At 37.3% G+C, this 16218-nt stretch overlaps 1 protein-coding gene across 1 annotated transcript in view; it reads right to left on the reverse strand.

Annotated features, from left to right (window-relative positions):
* CCSER1 (coiled-coil serine rich protein 1) overlaps positions 1-16218 on the reverse strand; it is a 2683941-nt gene that overhangs the window by 638955 nt on the left and 2028768 nt on the right. The window contains exon 5 of the mRNA XM_044060390.1: positions 13149-13257. Coding sequence (XP_043916325.1) covers positions 13149-13257 — 109 coding nt within the window. The remainder of the gene's footprint in view (positions 1-13148; positions 13258-16218) is intronic.

The raw sequence follows: 16218 nt of genomic DNA on the forward strand, positions 1-16218 counted from the left end.
CATTAAAAAGAATAAAGAAAATATAAAACATTTTAAATACAAGTACGGTCATATTATGCTTTGCTGGACTGGAAGCCACACTGCAAAACAAGCATTTGTTATCTGTTTGTTATTGTACTTCATAAGACCTAAATGAGAGCTTGTTTAAGGAAGCTTAGCTTTATCCTTCAGATAAGACAGCAAACATCTGATTTCTACAGAAAGAAATGGGTTTCTGTTCAATCTGCAATGACAGGAAGCTTCTTCTGCTCAAAATATTGGCTTAGGGTCATAAAATGCTGCCCACAGACAACTTTTTCAGCACGGAAAGAAAATTTCAATTATATGCTGGCTGAGCAAAATCTGTTATCAAAGTAGATGCTTGTAAGGAAGAAGGCTTCAAGTTTCTCTCTTTATGGAGTTAGAGCAGCGGGCTCTCTCTTTGGCTTGTATACTTGTCATCTCCCGTTTTCTGTGCATTAACACAGATTCTGTCAGTGAATAAGGAGTGCATGTTCCACTTAAAATGCACATTATTCAGCCTACTAGGTAAGCACCATTGTCTTATTCAACAACATGCTTTGTTTTTCTTCCATCCCACTAGAACCATAACTAACAATCTATGACATACATATAATCAAGTAAAATTGCAAAATGTGCATTCATCCAATAACTGCTGTTACATTTGTTAATCACTACTATGCACAATTGTTATATATTGCTAAATTCTATCTTTTTTGATATGAGCAGATTACTGGCTCTCTGCTTCTTTTTTTTTCCTGTTCTGTGAATTTTTTCACCCACCATTATCTGTAAATGGTCAGTTGTTATCAGTGTAGTATTTAGTAAACAAATCTATAATGAAATAAAATAAAAGATATGCATTCTTGAATTTGACACCATTTTAATTCTGCATTCTTTTTGGGAAGCACTGAATATACATCTCACTTCATGATAACCCCTTCCTCACATCTGTGTTACTGTGATATATGTTATATTTTCTTTTACAATTTTATTTTAAATGATCCCGGTGACACATCACGTATAACTATATACTTTGACTTTTACAACTATTATCTACTGACCAAAGGTGCTACACTTACAGTACGTTTTTTTATTATTATTGCGTTATACTTTTAAATCACTGGGATCTTTGTATATCATCTCTTTCTTTTATGTTATTTTACAATCAATAACACATCACTAGCACAAGACCCTTTCTCTGCAGTTGAAGCATGGTTAAATAATTACCAGCTAATTCTGAACCCCAGCAAACCCAAGTTCATGCTTTTCCATTCTGCAAGACCTACTGTGCCCATCCCCTCATTTAACATTGTCTCCATACACAGCACCATCATATCACCCTGTAGCTCACACTGAACTTCTGGGGGTTGTGATAGACAATAGCATGAGATTTGAAAGCCATGTTTCCCAGATCATAAAGAAAGTGCACAAAAAATCTGGCACATTATATAGAAATAAGCAGTATCTTAAAAAATACACAAAATCAACTATTACACAAACACAACTTATCTCAACTCTTCTCTATGCCTGACCAGTTCTCATTAACCTAAGAAAAGCTGATTTAGCAAAACTAGACTCCTGTTATAACAAAACTGCCAGGTTTGCCAGAAACTCTCCCTTCAAGACACATCACTGTACAGCACTCAAGCAACTTAACTGGTTGGAATTTCCACTACTCTTACTTTACAAGTTTGGGGTTGGGATGGTGGTTTAATGGCTAAGGTGTTTGCCTTACAAACACAAGGTGCAGGGTTTGAGTCTCACAAGGGATAATTGGCTAGGCTTAAAATGGCTCGCAAGGGCAGTTAGCTTAGTACTAACCTATAACCAGCTAACTATGGCCCATAAAATCCTCAACCAACCAGAGAAAACCCCCGCCCTTCAAAATCTATTACATCCATGCTCCAATAATAAAATTCTGTGCTCTGTCAATAAATCCCTGATGAAAGTAACCAAAGCCAATAAAACTGCAGGGGAATCCTTTATCTCAAACCATATGACCAAAATCTGGAACACACTGTCTACTAATATAAAATCAACAACTACTTTATCACATTTAAAAAATACTAATCATTCACTTATCTAAAACATGGCGATGCATTTTTACTACTCTTGGTTAGATTGTTTTCTCTCTTGCTAAGGAATTAGTACTTGTAAGGATAATTCTACCTCTCTTTTTACATCATTGTACATAATATCTATTGATTTTAATCTATAAATGGGTTAATCGACTCTTCCTCTGACTCTTTAAATATGCTTATTATATTCTTTTGCATGCATTTCTATGTGATATATGATGTACTTGCATATTGTCAAGGGGTGGAAAACATTTTATTATATGTTGATCTTATAAATGTAATTATGTACACTTATATGTTTTATGTGGAGCTTTTCTCCCGGCGCTCCACTGAAAAAAGACTTGTTTTAAGTCGGACTTTCCCGGTAAGCAAATGTAAAATAAAAAATAAATAAACAAGTAATATCTTGAAGGTTTTCTCATTGTGTTCTAATGAAAATGGACCTGAAAGCAGTTGGATCATACAGTCAGCAATGTATAAATAACAAGTAATAACATCTCCTCTGAAATAAACTGCCTCTGCTTACATTTTTTTTTCTGAAATGCCCTCTTAATTTTCTTTAATAAACTAACATTTGCACTAAAATTCTTGCAAACCACCACTTGTCAGGTCATAAAATTTTTAAAAAAGTTTTTTTGAATACATAGTTTTTAATAATGCAGTCAAGTTAATAAAGTAAACCTAGAATCTGAATATAGTTTAAATAAACTCGATGTTTTAAGCAATTTTGCTTACATAGACCTTACCTAAAAAATAAGTACCAAATAAAGTTTAAACAAAAGTGAAAAAATGTCCACACCAGATACATATGAGGCCAAGCCAGAACAACTTTCCCAAAATAGATCATATTTACAAAAATGTTTGTGCACTTCCCTTTATCAAGGTATCGTCAACAATTTGTAAACTCCTCCTGAAAGAAATAAAATTGATTCAGCAAGCTAAATAATAAATACAAAAATATCACACAAGAGATGCATCTAGAACCCATCCCAAGAGTTTTTATAGTTGAAATTTGCAAAAATTCTGATAAGATAGTTCCATGTTTTACCAGGTCCCTATCTGTTTGGGTCATACATGCATCTGTTATCATTCAAGGGATCTGGAGGAGAAAAAAAAAGACTATCTCCACAGGCTGTATATTTCTTTGGACCGTTTAATTACTCATCTCTTTCCTGAAAGTCTTTAAAAAGACTTTACTAATGACGTTCTGTTTGTTTTAATCATTAAATGTCTTTTTTACCTTTTTTGTTGTTGAAACAGACACTCCCTAGTCTCTGGGGCACATCTTTTGTTTGCCTAGTAGTCTTTATAAAGAATCTAGTGCTTCAAGAAAAAAAGCTAAATATAAACCTAAGTGTTTATTAAGGCAGCAGTCAAACACAGTCCAAAAGATCCAGAGGTAACATAAGCTTCTAAAATAAAGCAAATTGTCCAAAAGAGATGTTTGTTTTTAACAGCTAGCATCTTACCACCTGCTGGTAGCCATTTTTCTTTGATTATCTAGCAACATAACCTTGCATGAATTTGTACTGACTCTAAGCTGTCAAACAGTCAAAAATTCCTTTAGCTCTTAAATCCATGTTTGACCTATTAATTACATGTTCTGCAATGACTGCACTTGTACAGCTTTATGGCATCTACAAAGAGCAATATATTTACTGCACCTAAACCCCTAAAGCATAACACCAAAACAAACACCTTAGTCATAGGCAACTAAATTGTGAAACACGCAGATGCCTAAAGGTCACAGTCAGCTGTCTGTCAGGTGCCAGGATCTGTCACATCAGACACGCACTCAAGTCTCTCAACAATAGGCACTGTTATGAATATGTCATAGTTCATGTCGGTGTGAACGACTCGAGACATACCTCACTGGACTATAGGAAGAGAGACATGACTGAGCTCTCAGATTATGTGTCTCAGGCAGGTATGTCCCTAGCCTTAAACAGAATTTTACCTTCACCTAGGATGATTCCTCAATACAAACAAAAAATTATTGACTTCAACAATTGGCTTAGTTTCTGGTGTCATTCAAAGGGGATCCATTATATGTCAGCCTGGGATGACATGGTCAACAGACCTCAATGCTTTGCCAGAGATGGTCTTCATCTGTCACCCCTGGGATTTCAGTTTCTGGCTTAGGCTCTTGCCACCCCAATAGTGCCTTTTTTTAGGCAATGTCACAAGAAAAAAATTCCGGATGCAAAAATACCTCTAAAAAAAACCCTCAAGGTTATGCTGCTAAACGCTAGGAGTCTAAACCAGAAACTGCACTCACTGGATACAGTCCTCACCCTGGAAGATGCTGACATTTGTGTAGTCACTGAGACCTGGTATAAGGCTGTGGAGAGCACCCCAGCTATACCTAGTTATATTTCCTTCCACACATTCAGACCACAAATTGAAGGCATGAGAACTCAAGATAGGTTAAACAGCACAGTTCCCTTGAATTACTTCACGTGGACTTGACATTAGGTAAGACCCCTCTTCAGGTCATTGCCAGCTATAGGACCACCTCCATGAATCAGGACATCCACTCAGCCTACTTGGATCTAATTGAGTCAATCATGATATAACCAAACACCCTGGATTTTGGGTTACTTTAATTACCGATTGGGTAAATTATATGTGTTTGGTTATATCATGATTGACTCACTTGCCCAAATGTTCCTGGACTTCATTAATGCCAATGCCCTGGACCAGTTGGTTGGCACACCGGCAAGGGGCTCAAACATCCTGGACCTAGTGCTCACCAACATGGTGGACCGCCACTGTAACAACCCTAGTGTGTGGCCATCCCTGGTGAGATCTGACCACGAATCAGTCTCACTAGAAGTAACTATAACACAAGATTCCCCCTTAGCAACAACTAGAAAAAAACTTCTCCAAAACCAATTACAACCTCTTACGTGATGGCATAAATAGCATCATAGCCTATCCCCCCACTCATGGAAAAGACACCTATGCTGAGTTATACACCAATGCTTTATACAACCACCTATACAATTGTATTGACTCTGCCATTCCTCATAGAACCAAAGCAAGATCTTCAAGAAAAAACAAACTTTCCTGGTGGACAACTGACATTAATAGGCTATATAATAGGAGAAAGAAATTGTTGTCTAAGAGTAAGAAGAAATGGTCTCAAAACTGGAAACACTCCCTCTTAAACTTAAATATGCAAATAGAACTCCTACTAAAGTCCTCCAAAGCTAACTACAAATCCAAATTAGCTTCCTTAACTAAGGATAACCACAAGGCAATCTTTATTTACATCTGTAACCTCAAAGGTAAGGCCCAGATTTGCACTGAACGCATAGTTAATGGTACTACATATATAGAACCTGTGGGTTTAGCAAACCTGCTGGCTGACAGATTCACTGAAAGCTTCACTCCCCTGTCTCCTCCACATATACACCAAAGCATCCCTAACACCTGTCCCCTGCCTGCTATCTCTGAGGAAGAGGTCTTAAATGCCTCTCCAAAGCAAAATGCACAGCCTCTATGGGAACAGACAGCATCATGGGTGGTGTTCTACATGGCTAGAACAGCACTGAGCCCAATTTTCAATCACAGCCTAAGCACTGGCTTCATTCCAGAAGAGTGGAAAACAGTGGAAAACAGCTACCATCATCCCTTTGCACAAAGGGGGAGCATCCACAGACCCTGGGAACTATAGACCCATTAGCCTGACCAGCCTTATCTGCAAGGCCATGGAAGGAATCATCTTGGACCTTAACAAAGATATAGGACCCCACCCAGTTTGGCTTTGTCAAGGGGAGATCATGCCTGTTAAACTTGGTGGACTTCTTTGAGACAGTCAGCAAAGCCTTAGATGACAGCAAATCTATGCATATGGCCTACCTACTCTTAGCCAAAGCCTTTGACACAATCTCCCACTCAGGTATCCTTGATAAACCCACCCAGCTGGGTATCAACCCATATATTGTCACGCAGGTTGCAAACTGGATCATTGATAGAGCTCATACAGTCAAAATAGGGGACTCTACTTCCTCCAGCAGACCCATAACCAGTGGTGTTCCACAGGGATCAGTTCTGGGACACTTATTGTTATGAATCTACTTCTTCAAAGTACAGGCAAAAACTAAAGGGCTGTGGCTTACAAAGTTTGCTGATGACTGCAAACTGGGAGCCATCACTGAAACCACTAGCGATGTCAACATCCTACAAGAAGGTCTTACACAGATTAATGACCAGTGCCAAAGTCTTGGACTGAAACTTAATGCAAAAAAATGCATAATCATCTGCTTTGGCAAGGGTGATGTTCCTGAAAACTACCACATCAATAACAATACCCTAAGCACACAGTCAGTGATGAGATATCTGGCACAGATTTACAGCAACCTTAACTTTGATCACCATGTCTCCACAATGGTAAGAAGGACATTTTATATTGCTCATCTCATAAGTAAGGGTATTGCCTCCAGAAAAAAGGAGGTTATAACCCCCCCCCCCCCGTACTCTTCCCTCATCAGGCCAAGTACAACGCTCCTATTGTTATGCTCCTTTCCAAACACCTGCAATAATTAGAGAGACAATAAAGGTTCCTTACAAAGACAATTCAGGGTCTTCAAGATCTGTCTTATGTGGGCAGACTAAAATCATTGTCACTTTACTCTGTGTCATACAGACTGCTCAGAGGCTTCCTGTGCTTGCACATGGAGCAATCTCTGACCCCGCTTTAATGGGAATGTTGCACATTTGCAAGTCAAATGGCACACTGGTGACTCACTCAAAGAACCTTAACCTGGTATGTGACATCAACAGAACTTGCTCAAGAGACAGATTTGTCTCAGAGAGATTGCCCCATCTTTGGAACAAACTTCCTATTCACATTAGACAAAGCCCCTCATTAGCCCTATTTAAGCGCAATTTGGACGAGTATAGAGGTAACCAGAAATTCACTCCAGGGGTTCCACCTGTGTCCCTCTTGGGAAATAGGTGCTGATTTTAGTGTCTGCTTGAACCAAACACCCTTGGGAACATGGGTTTAACTTGGCTAGGCTTGTAAAGATCCTGGAGCCATTAGCCTAGTAACCTCCTATGATCCTACATACAATGCAACTTATACAGTCAAGTAACAGAAAAGAAAAAAGATTCAGAACCAAAATCTATGGTACACTGTTTTACTTTTACTTTCTTTACTACAGTTTTAATGTCATCTTCTGTGGGTTGTTGGCTTGTTAGCATTAATCTAGAGCACAGTCAAAGGATACATTACAATGTATCTTTTGTGCAGGATGCATAAATCACTGAAACCTAGGTGTTCTGAATCTGCAGCCTCTTGTAAAATAATGTAGCATTCAGATATGTTTGTAGCTTTCTCTGACCTGAAACTTCCATTGTGAATGCATGTTTCCTTGCATCGTTTGCAGCACTGGCCAGTAACTACTTAATAATTACTTTAAAGCTTAACTTGTTACCTTTATAGTCATTCATGGAAAACTGCCTGCTCCAGATTTTTTTCCACTCACATCCTTGTTCCAAGTTTTTGTAATGCACCTCTACATCTACCTTCCTCCATTCCTCTTTTACTGCCTCAGACATCTATAACGTCTGTGAAAGTAGTGGATAATGCAGCCAGTAGACTCATTTCTATTAACATTCTACAGTCAATGCCACCTGTCCCTGTAGACTTTTCCAGCTGAAATATATTAATGAGTTATTTAAAAATACATTTTAAATACAAAAAAAAAAAAAAACATAAACTGCAGTGCAGACAGGAATGCCACTGAATGCCATGACTATGATGCTTTCTGTTTCCTGTCTTTCTCATTTACCTGTTTCTTTTGTTGATGTCTTTTATTGTCATCCATTATTTTGAAAGTGTCTGTTCCCTCAACTTTTGATAGTGTGCAAACAATGATAGTAATACTATTTATAAAAAAAAGAAAAGGGAGCAGCGCTGGGTACTAACTCAACAAGTACACATGTTGAGAAGATACTTTGCCTTATCACCGCTCTGTACTTTGAAGTTTCTTTAAGGCCATTCTGAAACCAATTTAATATACCTGAGCCAAGTCCTAGAAGATTTAACTTTTTAGAAGTATGCAATGGTCAACAATTTTGAATGTTCTCTTCAAATTAATAAATATACTTCTACTTAGATAACCCTTTACCACAGAAATGTCACTTTTCTTGATTGCTGTGTATATAACAGTCAGACTATTAGTAATTATTATTACTGGTAAAAGTCCACACCTGGTGATGTGATCAAAAACTGATTGTAAATTGACATTCCAAATATTTTTTACTGAATAACAAGAATATGGTTCTTTAGCTCTGTGGAAGAAGAGGAGGAAGGACTGTTTGGGGTAGGAATAATTATATAGAGCTTTAATTATATAAATTAACAGCTTAAATTGAGGAAGGACTGCTTCTTGTACCAATGGAAGAGTAAACATGTGTGCTGGATGTGTTGCTGTTGATGGACCAGACTTTCTGAAGAAGACTTTGTTGATGCTACTATTAGGGTTTGCTGTTTTATGTCTTTTCTCAAGTTGTCCTCTGACCATCTTGTTGGATTTTGCCTAGAAGTAGAAAAAGTGGAAGATAAAATAAGATGTAAGAGTTCCTTGGTAAGAACTAGGGGTTGATGTGGCAGTGAGTGGATAATTATGTTAATGTGGGAGCACAGCATTGTAAAGCACTTCAAGGAAATTAGGGTTTTATAGTTATAAAGAGTAGAAGGATATATAATTAGGTTACATTTACTTTTTTATACTGCAGTAAGCAGTTTCATTTATAATTTTCCAAAATAGTTTGGGTAGTATGGCCATGTAATCTTTTTAATGGTAAGGTACATTTATTTAGCTTCCCTAATTTTTAGCTTATACATTAGCCTCAAAGACAGAAAGGTTAGATGTTGATCCAATCCAAAAAAACATTGTGGTGGTGCCTTCCAAGAATCAATTCAAATTCATATCCAGTGGAAATTTATTACAACTAAATAAATGGATGTGAGGCATGGGAGGGCAGGACAGCTAAATGATGTCCCAAGCTAGACCAAACAAATATTAAGAAAAAGAATTCTAAACCAGCAATATTTAAATAATGAAATGCTAAATAAATACAGTATCTGCAGTAGCAGGTTTCCTAGCAACAATAAACAGTATCCAACACCTTAATATAGGTGCAAAACATTCAGATCAAACAGTGAAGCAATGGTTAACACAGACAAACAAATCAAATAAAATCACAGAACATTTAAAACAAACAGAGAAAAATTATGAAACAGTAAGAATCGACCAATATCTCCACCAGCGTGAACTAAAATAATCAGATGACTTAAAAGTCTGTATTCTCTTACAGCTGACCAACACAACACGTGTCTTATCCTCCAACAGTAGCCTCCCTTCTATCAGAAAGTAGCATAAGACCTTCCAGTGATAATGCATAGATTGCTGCAGTCTTCCCTTTAAGACAGCCCTTTCTTCTAAATGGATCAATGCATGAGTTTTGTTCATTCCATTAACAGTAGATGCCACACCAACCAATTGCAGACAGAACTCAAGCTGCAACCTAGAAAGATACAAGACTTATCTAGTCAGGATCAAAAGTAGCTCAAAGAAAAGATTTGTTCAATTCAAGCTACTTTTTTCCCCCAACGTGAGTTGGAAAAGATCACTGTTTATAAAGTAGCACAAGACCTTCCAGTGATAATGCATAGATGGCTGCAGTCTTCCCTTTAAGACAGCCCTTTCTTCTAAATGGATCAATGCATGAGTTTTGTTCATTCCATTAACAGTAGATGCCACACCAACCAATTGCAGACAGAACTCAAGCTGCAGCCTAGAAAGATACAAGACTTATCTAGTCAGGATCAAAAGTAGCTCAAAGAAAAGATTTGTTCAATTCAAGCTACTTTTTTCCCCCAACGTGAGTTAGAAAAGATCACTGTTTATTCCCTTGACAGCTGTCAATCTCCAATCAAAAATTGGGTGATAGCAGGCATTAAGCAAGGAAGAAATCAGATCTCTCAATTTCAGTCAAGAGCTGTGAGAACACCAACAGTAACAATAACATTAAAAGTCTTCTACTAGAGGCTGATGAAAACTCACTGTTCACGTGTTAGTACTAGGCTAACTGCCCTTGTGAGCCATTTAAAGCCTAGCCAATTATCCCTTGTGAGACTCAAACCCTGCACCTTGAGTTTATAAGTCAAACACCTTAACCATTAGGCCACCCTCCCAACCCCTGTGCCAGTGAAATGTCCACAAGGTATATCTCTTAATCTCAGCTTATGAATTAGGGGAAACACCAAGACATAACAGGGGACAAAGGTCCCAAATCAGGGGAATACTTAAAATATTGCTATTATGCACTTAGAATGATGCCAGTGGAGTAAATGATGTATTTGCTGCCGGATACTGGTGTTTGAAACTCAGGTACCTACCATTACTTAATGATTACTATAAAACCTCACAGTTTATTAGAAAAAGACAAAAATATGAGGTAAAAATCTGGAATATTCTGAGAAATTAAGGCGATCTGAGAGCTGTGCCATGGTGTACCATGCATGTATGTATACCGCAGGCAGAACAGGCAGATGTATACACTGTGAAATTTCCCAGTAAGGAAAGACAGAAAGGTCCAATCCACAAGTCCAGCAAGCACATAAGTATCAACCAGCAATCTTCATAATCTCAAGTACTTCAGTGTAACTGACTAGGCAAGATACAAAGTGACTGATCAATCTACAGACACAAAAAGATGACTTTAAAATCTACAAGAAAATAGCAGACAAGCTTTGTAGAAGTTGGTCCACACATCCAAATGACCACACTTACTAACTCTGGACTGCTGTGTCTCGGAGTATCCCTCTTATTCTCACATTGAATGGTCATGCACTTGATACACATAATAAGCAATAGTTTGTGGGGTACAGCTCACTTTATCAAGTGGTACAAAAAGCGAGAACTGAACAGTGAATTTTAGAATTTGCTGTTTATCTCTTTGAATCTCAGCTTATTTTTAAACGCATTGGGACTCAGCTTATCAGATCTCATTCTCTAGACGTGGATCCATGATTTCTTAGATAGAAAAAAAGCCCTCTTCTGGGTTTTCTTTTCACAGAGTATTTGACTAAAAACAATCTCACCATCTGACTGGAAAGGTTTGAAAAAATATTGTTTTCTGATACTGCCAATTTCTGGGTTAATGACTGCATCTCAAATTGCTCAACTCCAGTACTTTTTAATAATTCTTTACCATCTGTTGGCACTCTTTCAGGAGTAGTTCCCTAAAGTTAACTATTCAGATTTAAACTATTTTTCACTGTATAGCAATTACCCCCCCCATACACAAACACACACACACACACACACACACACACACACACACACACACACGCTGCATTATCAAAACATACTCCTTTTGCCTATAATATGCATGTGTGTGTGTGTGTGTGTGTGTGTGTGTGTGTGTGTGTGCGTGTGTGTGTGTGTTTGGTTGGGGGGTACTCTCCATCTTCTATATAAACAACACTCCAGAACAGTCTAGATAAACTCTTTTCATGTTTTTCTGAGTATTAACTTCAATTCATCAAAATTTCAGTCTAAACTCCTTGGCAAAATCCACAAGCTGTCAAATACATCACCCTTTCTATTACAGACTTTTGAGATAATCTGATTACACCTATAAAAAGATATGCTTCCATACATAACCTCATTATACCATTCACAATCCCAGCACCCTCACAATGTCAAAAGTAATTTCTACACATACACAATCACCTGACTCCTTATCCCTAGCCCCAGAACAGCCACAGCATAGAATATCCTTAGCCCAAAATGTAAAATAACTTGTCCCTATAGTCACCCATGGAGATGAGAACACTCTGCACCAGCAGTGTAGCTAGAGTGAGTTAAAGGGGCAGTTATTGTGGGAGCAGGTGTTATGGGATGCGATCAGCTGATACTGATCTATCAATAGTGTAGTCCAGTCCCTCAGTTCTGTACTGGCAGTGGTGGTCAGTCTGTCATTAGCAAGTAAGCAGGCTTGACACCATCCATGAAACACTGGAGCAAGCAAGCTGCTTTATACACATTTTCAAAGCTGACTAGCTTGTTTTTTTTCCCACAACAATGATTTGAGGGGCACAGAGGACCTGGTGCTCCTTAGCAGATAGATCCGGAATACCAGATAAGTGACTAAACCTTTTTTTTTATTTTTTCACTCCTAAATTTAAAGTTGAGGGTTGTGGTAGATATGCCAGCTCTGCTCTGCAATTACAAAATGCTCTATTTATCATCTGTCATTTCATAACCATGGCTGTAATGTTCGCTCATCACTACATAATATTCCACTCTACCATATCTTCCCCATTACCATGAGAATCTCCTGCCCACTGTCCAGCACCATCTCTAAGCCCCCCCCCATTTTAATTTTTTGCCTATCATTAGCAATCATGCTCTAGACATTAACAATTTCCTGTACATTTGGACCACAGTCTGATGAAGTCTTTCTCGGATGAAAGCGTAAATAAATGTTTTGCACACTAATATTGATCTATCTTAGAGCTATTTGGTAGATTTTTTCTTATTGGTTTTCTGAAGTGACCATCTTCAGTTTGGGCTGCTACCTTTTTTAACTAATTCTTCTGTGCTTTCCTCTCTGAATCTGTCCTTAGCCTCTGTAATCTGCTCCAGTTTTCACTCTAACTGCATATCTACTCTCATCCCACTTTCATTACTACTTACGCAAACCTCCTTTCCTCCTGTCCTTTACTTTCAGAACTTTGAAGATGCATACCTTGCTTTCTCTCTCTCTCTCTCTCTCTCTCTCTTTTCTGTATGCAATTTGTATACGTGTTTTGTACTTTTCCAGAAAACACCTCTGCAAAAGTAGCATTATCCGTACCTGTTTGGTACACGTTTCATGGCTCCAGCCCCAAGTTGTATAATTTACTTATCCATTCAACACATGTACTAACAGATAAATAACTAAATAAACAACTAAATAAGTCACAGTATGCTGAGTTATTGTCTACCGAGATAAAAAAATGTTATCAGGTGATAAAACACATGTTCTGATTCAGTTACTTACACCTTGGTGCTTTCAGGCCTTTTGGATTCTTCTGGCCTTTTTGTGTCAGTAGAAGACAGTAGGACTGCTGAGCAAGATTCTATGGAATTATATGAGTCCTCACGGCAAACTGAAACAAAAAGAATTAAACTTGTCGTCATTTTGTCGTCATTTACAGTAAGTGAAAAAGCAATGTCTATAACCTGGTCCGTGTGTTGATTTCAATAGGCTGTGCCATGCACTTATGGAACTAACTGTAAACCTCTACAAACAGCAGCACTCTGTGATGAGTTTGAAGGATATCACCAAGTACTAATTCAGGTTACACACATGGAACACATTCCAGTTGGCAAACTGGTCTCCTGAATGCAAAATGTATAAGCACCGAAGTCAAGTGACATGCACTCCAGCATAAGCAAGGCAAAATGCTTGACAAGTATGAAAAAACATTTCTCACAAGAGGCAGTAACAAACCACATGCTCCCCCAAACTACAACAGTATTTGATCACTTTTATACAAAAAAGAACCACAGGCATGGAAGTAAGACACAGTCTGCATTTATAATTATAACTACTATCTCTTTTTACATTTTTTATTTATTTTGGTAACCATGATGACTCCCTGAGCTATACATGCATGAAAAGCTAGAATACAACAAAACAAAGAAATAAAAACAGTGTTCATGTATTCTAGTACAATCAAAACAGAAGTCATTTGTGGAAGTAGCATAGAAAGTAGTTAAGTATACAGTTCACGTAAACAAAGTAAGTGTGCCATATTAGCATACCATTCAGGTATCTACCTACAATTCGCACACTGTCAAAGTACAGTAGAGAGTCAATTGTCCAAACTAATTGGGACCTAGGGTAGTTCAGATAATCAAACTGTTTGGATAATCAAACATACACTAAACTGGATAAAAAAACTTCTAAAATCTTGTTTTTTCTGCAAGCAGGGAATGCACTTTTCAACCACTCAGCAATTCCAGTGGACAATAAAGAAAATTTTTCACACACAAGTGCACTACAAGCTCAAAAAACATGCACAAGCGAATATATATAACATTTACATATTCAGACTTTATGATTTTTCCTACCCGAAAACTTTGGAAGGCTCCGTTCAGTTGATGTTTGAGATAATCGACATTCGGATAATAGGCTCTTTACTGTAGCTATCAAAGATGAGCATATGATACAGCAACCATGCTAACTGTAAACACAAACTCATATCAAATAAAGAGCCTATTATCTGAATGTCGATTATCTCAAAATGTTTAACACAGTAGAGAATTGGCTTCTTCAACGATGTCTTATCCTGAACCCAAAAAAAACAAAAATGCTACTATTTACTCCCACCCACAGAGCCCCCCCACTACATTTCACAATCACATATAGCAATGGTACAATCACATCTCCTGACTCTACTACAAAACTACTTGGAGTACTAATCGACAACCACCTCACCTTTGAACCACATATTAACAACACTATAAAAACAGTAAACAAAAAACTAGGTTCCCTTTATAGGATCAAACCCTTTCTAACCCCACTAGTCAGGACCACTATTGCCCAGACTCACCTTATTTCAACCCTACTATATGCATCCTCTATCTATAACAAACTGTGCAAAAGCAATCTGAACAAGCTGGCTAGCTCCTACAATAATATTGCCAGATTTGCAACTGGTTCTACCTATAGAAACCATCATTGTAACAATCTTAATAAACTAGGGTGGTTAGAATTGTCAAATCTTATTCTATCAAACCAGCTAACTATTGCCTATAAGATACTGTTTCTTCCTACATCTACTCCAATACTAAGTAATCTAATCACCCCCTATAATAACCTGAAAACACTGTGCTCTTCAAACAAATTAATGGTAAAGATATGTAAAACCAACAATCTGGCTGGAGACTCTCTATTCTCTAACAGAGTGGGTAAAACCTGGAACTCCCTCCCTACTGATCTAACCTCCCTACCTTCTACTACCCTATTTAAATCCAAGCTCAAACCATACCTTAAATCGCACTGGCTATGCCCCTGTGCAAACCCAAACTAACTTCCTCCACTGTCTCCTGACCCTATTCTTCTCACTCACACAAACTAGTTACTCCTTTTTCTACTAACACCATTGTTTGTAAAATCTTCTTAAAGTTCAAATAGTGCTCAATTTTACTTACCTTATATTTTTGTTGTATGTATATCCATACATGATATGTTAGCTTAGAAGACTTTTTCCTTACTCTTAAGCCAAAATGTATTTACTAGTACACTCTTAGCTAAAATGTATTTACTAGTAAAATTTGTTACATCTTAGTAATGTACTTATGTTATTGTGATTTTATTCTGAAATGTGGAGCTATTCTCCCCGGGCCTCCACTGAAAATGGACATGTATCTAGTTGGACTAGCCCGGTCAACAAATGTAAAATAAATAAAAAATAAAAATAAATAAATTAAGCAGGAAGTTCATAAGGGTACACAAGGGTATTATCGCAGCTTCCCAGTGGACAGAACTGTATATTCCTTGACACTTCTGCTGATTAGTTTAGCTATGGGAATAGACTAGATAGTTGCTCCCAGCTTCAAGAGTTTCATTGAAATTCCATCAGGAGCTACAGAGTGATGTGATTTAACTGTGAATTAACTTTCACACTTATAGCCTACTCAGTGTTTATAGAAATAAACTTTCACATCTGTATCTGGAATAATAAGATAACAGGCAAGTATGCATTGTTAGTAAGCCTTATTTATAATAAGCTCATAAACTAAGAGAAACAAAACAAATAGCTTGTCTGAAATATTTATAATTCAGTAAAATTTCTTACCTAAATTTTGTTTTGGAGAACAGTGCATTGCACATCACCAGGAAGTCCTAACAGAACAGTGACCACAGCAATTATTTACAACATAAAATAAGAAGCTAAATTATTTTGTCAAATAATTATTGGGTTATCAAGACATTCAATTAATAAATATTCAGTATCAAATATAGCATTGCATGAAAAAGAGAGACAGGTACTAAGGTGAATAAATGCAACACTTAAAAAAAACAAAAGTAACACTTGCTATAGATTTGAATTGGTCAGTTT

The sequence above is a fragment of the Protopterus annectens genome, chromosome 2.part0 (assembly GCF_019279795.1).
Source record: "Protopterus annectens isolate FY-2018-M chromosome 2.part0, PAN1.0, whole genome shotgun sequence".
Classification (NCBI taxonomy): Eukaryota; Metazoa; Chordata; order Ceratodontiformes; family Protopteridae; genus Protopterus; species Protopterus annectens.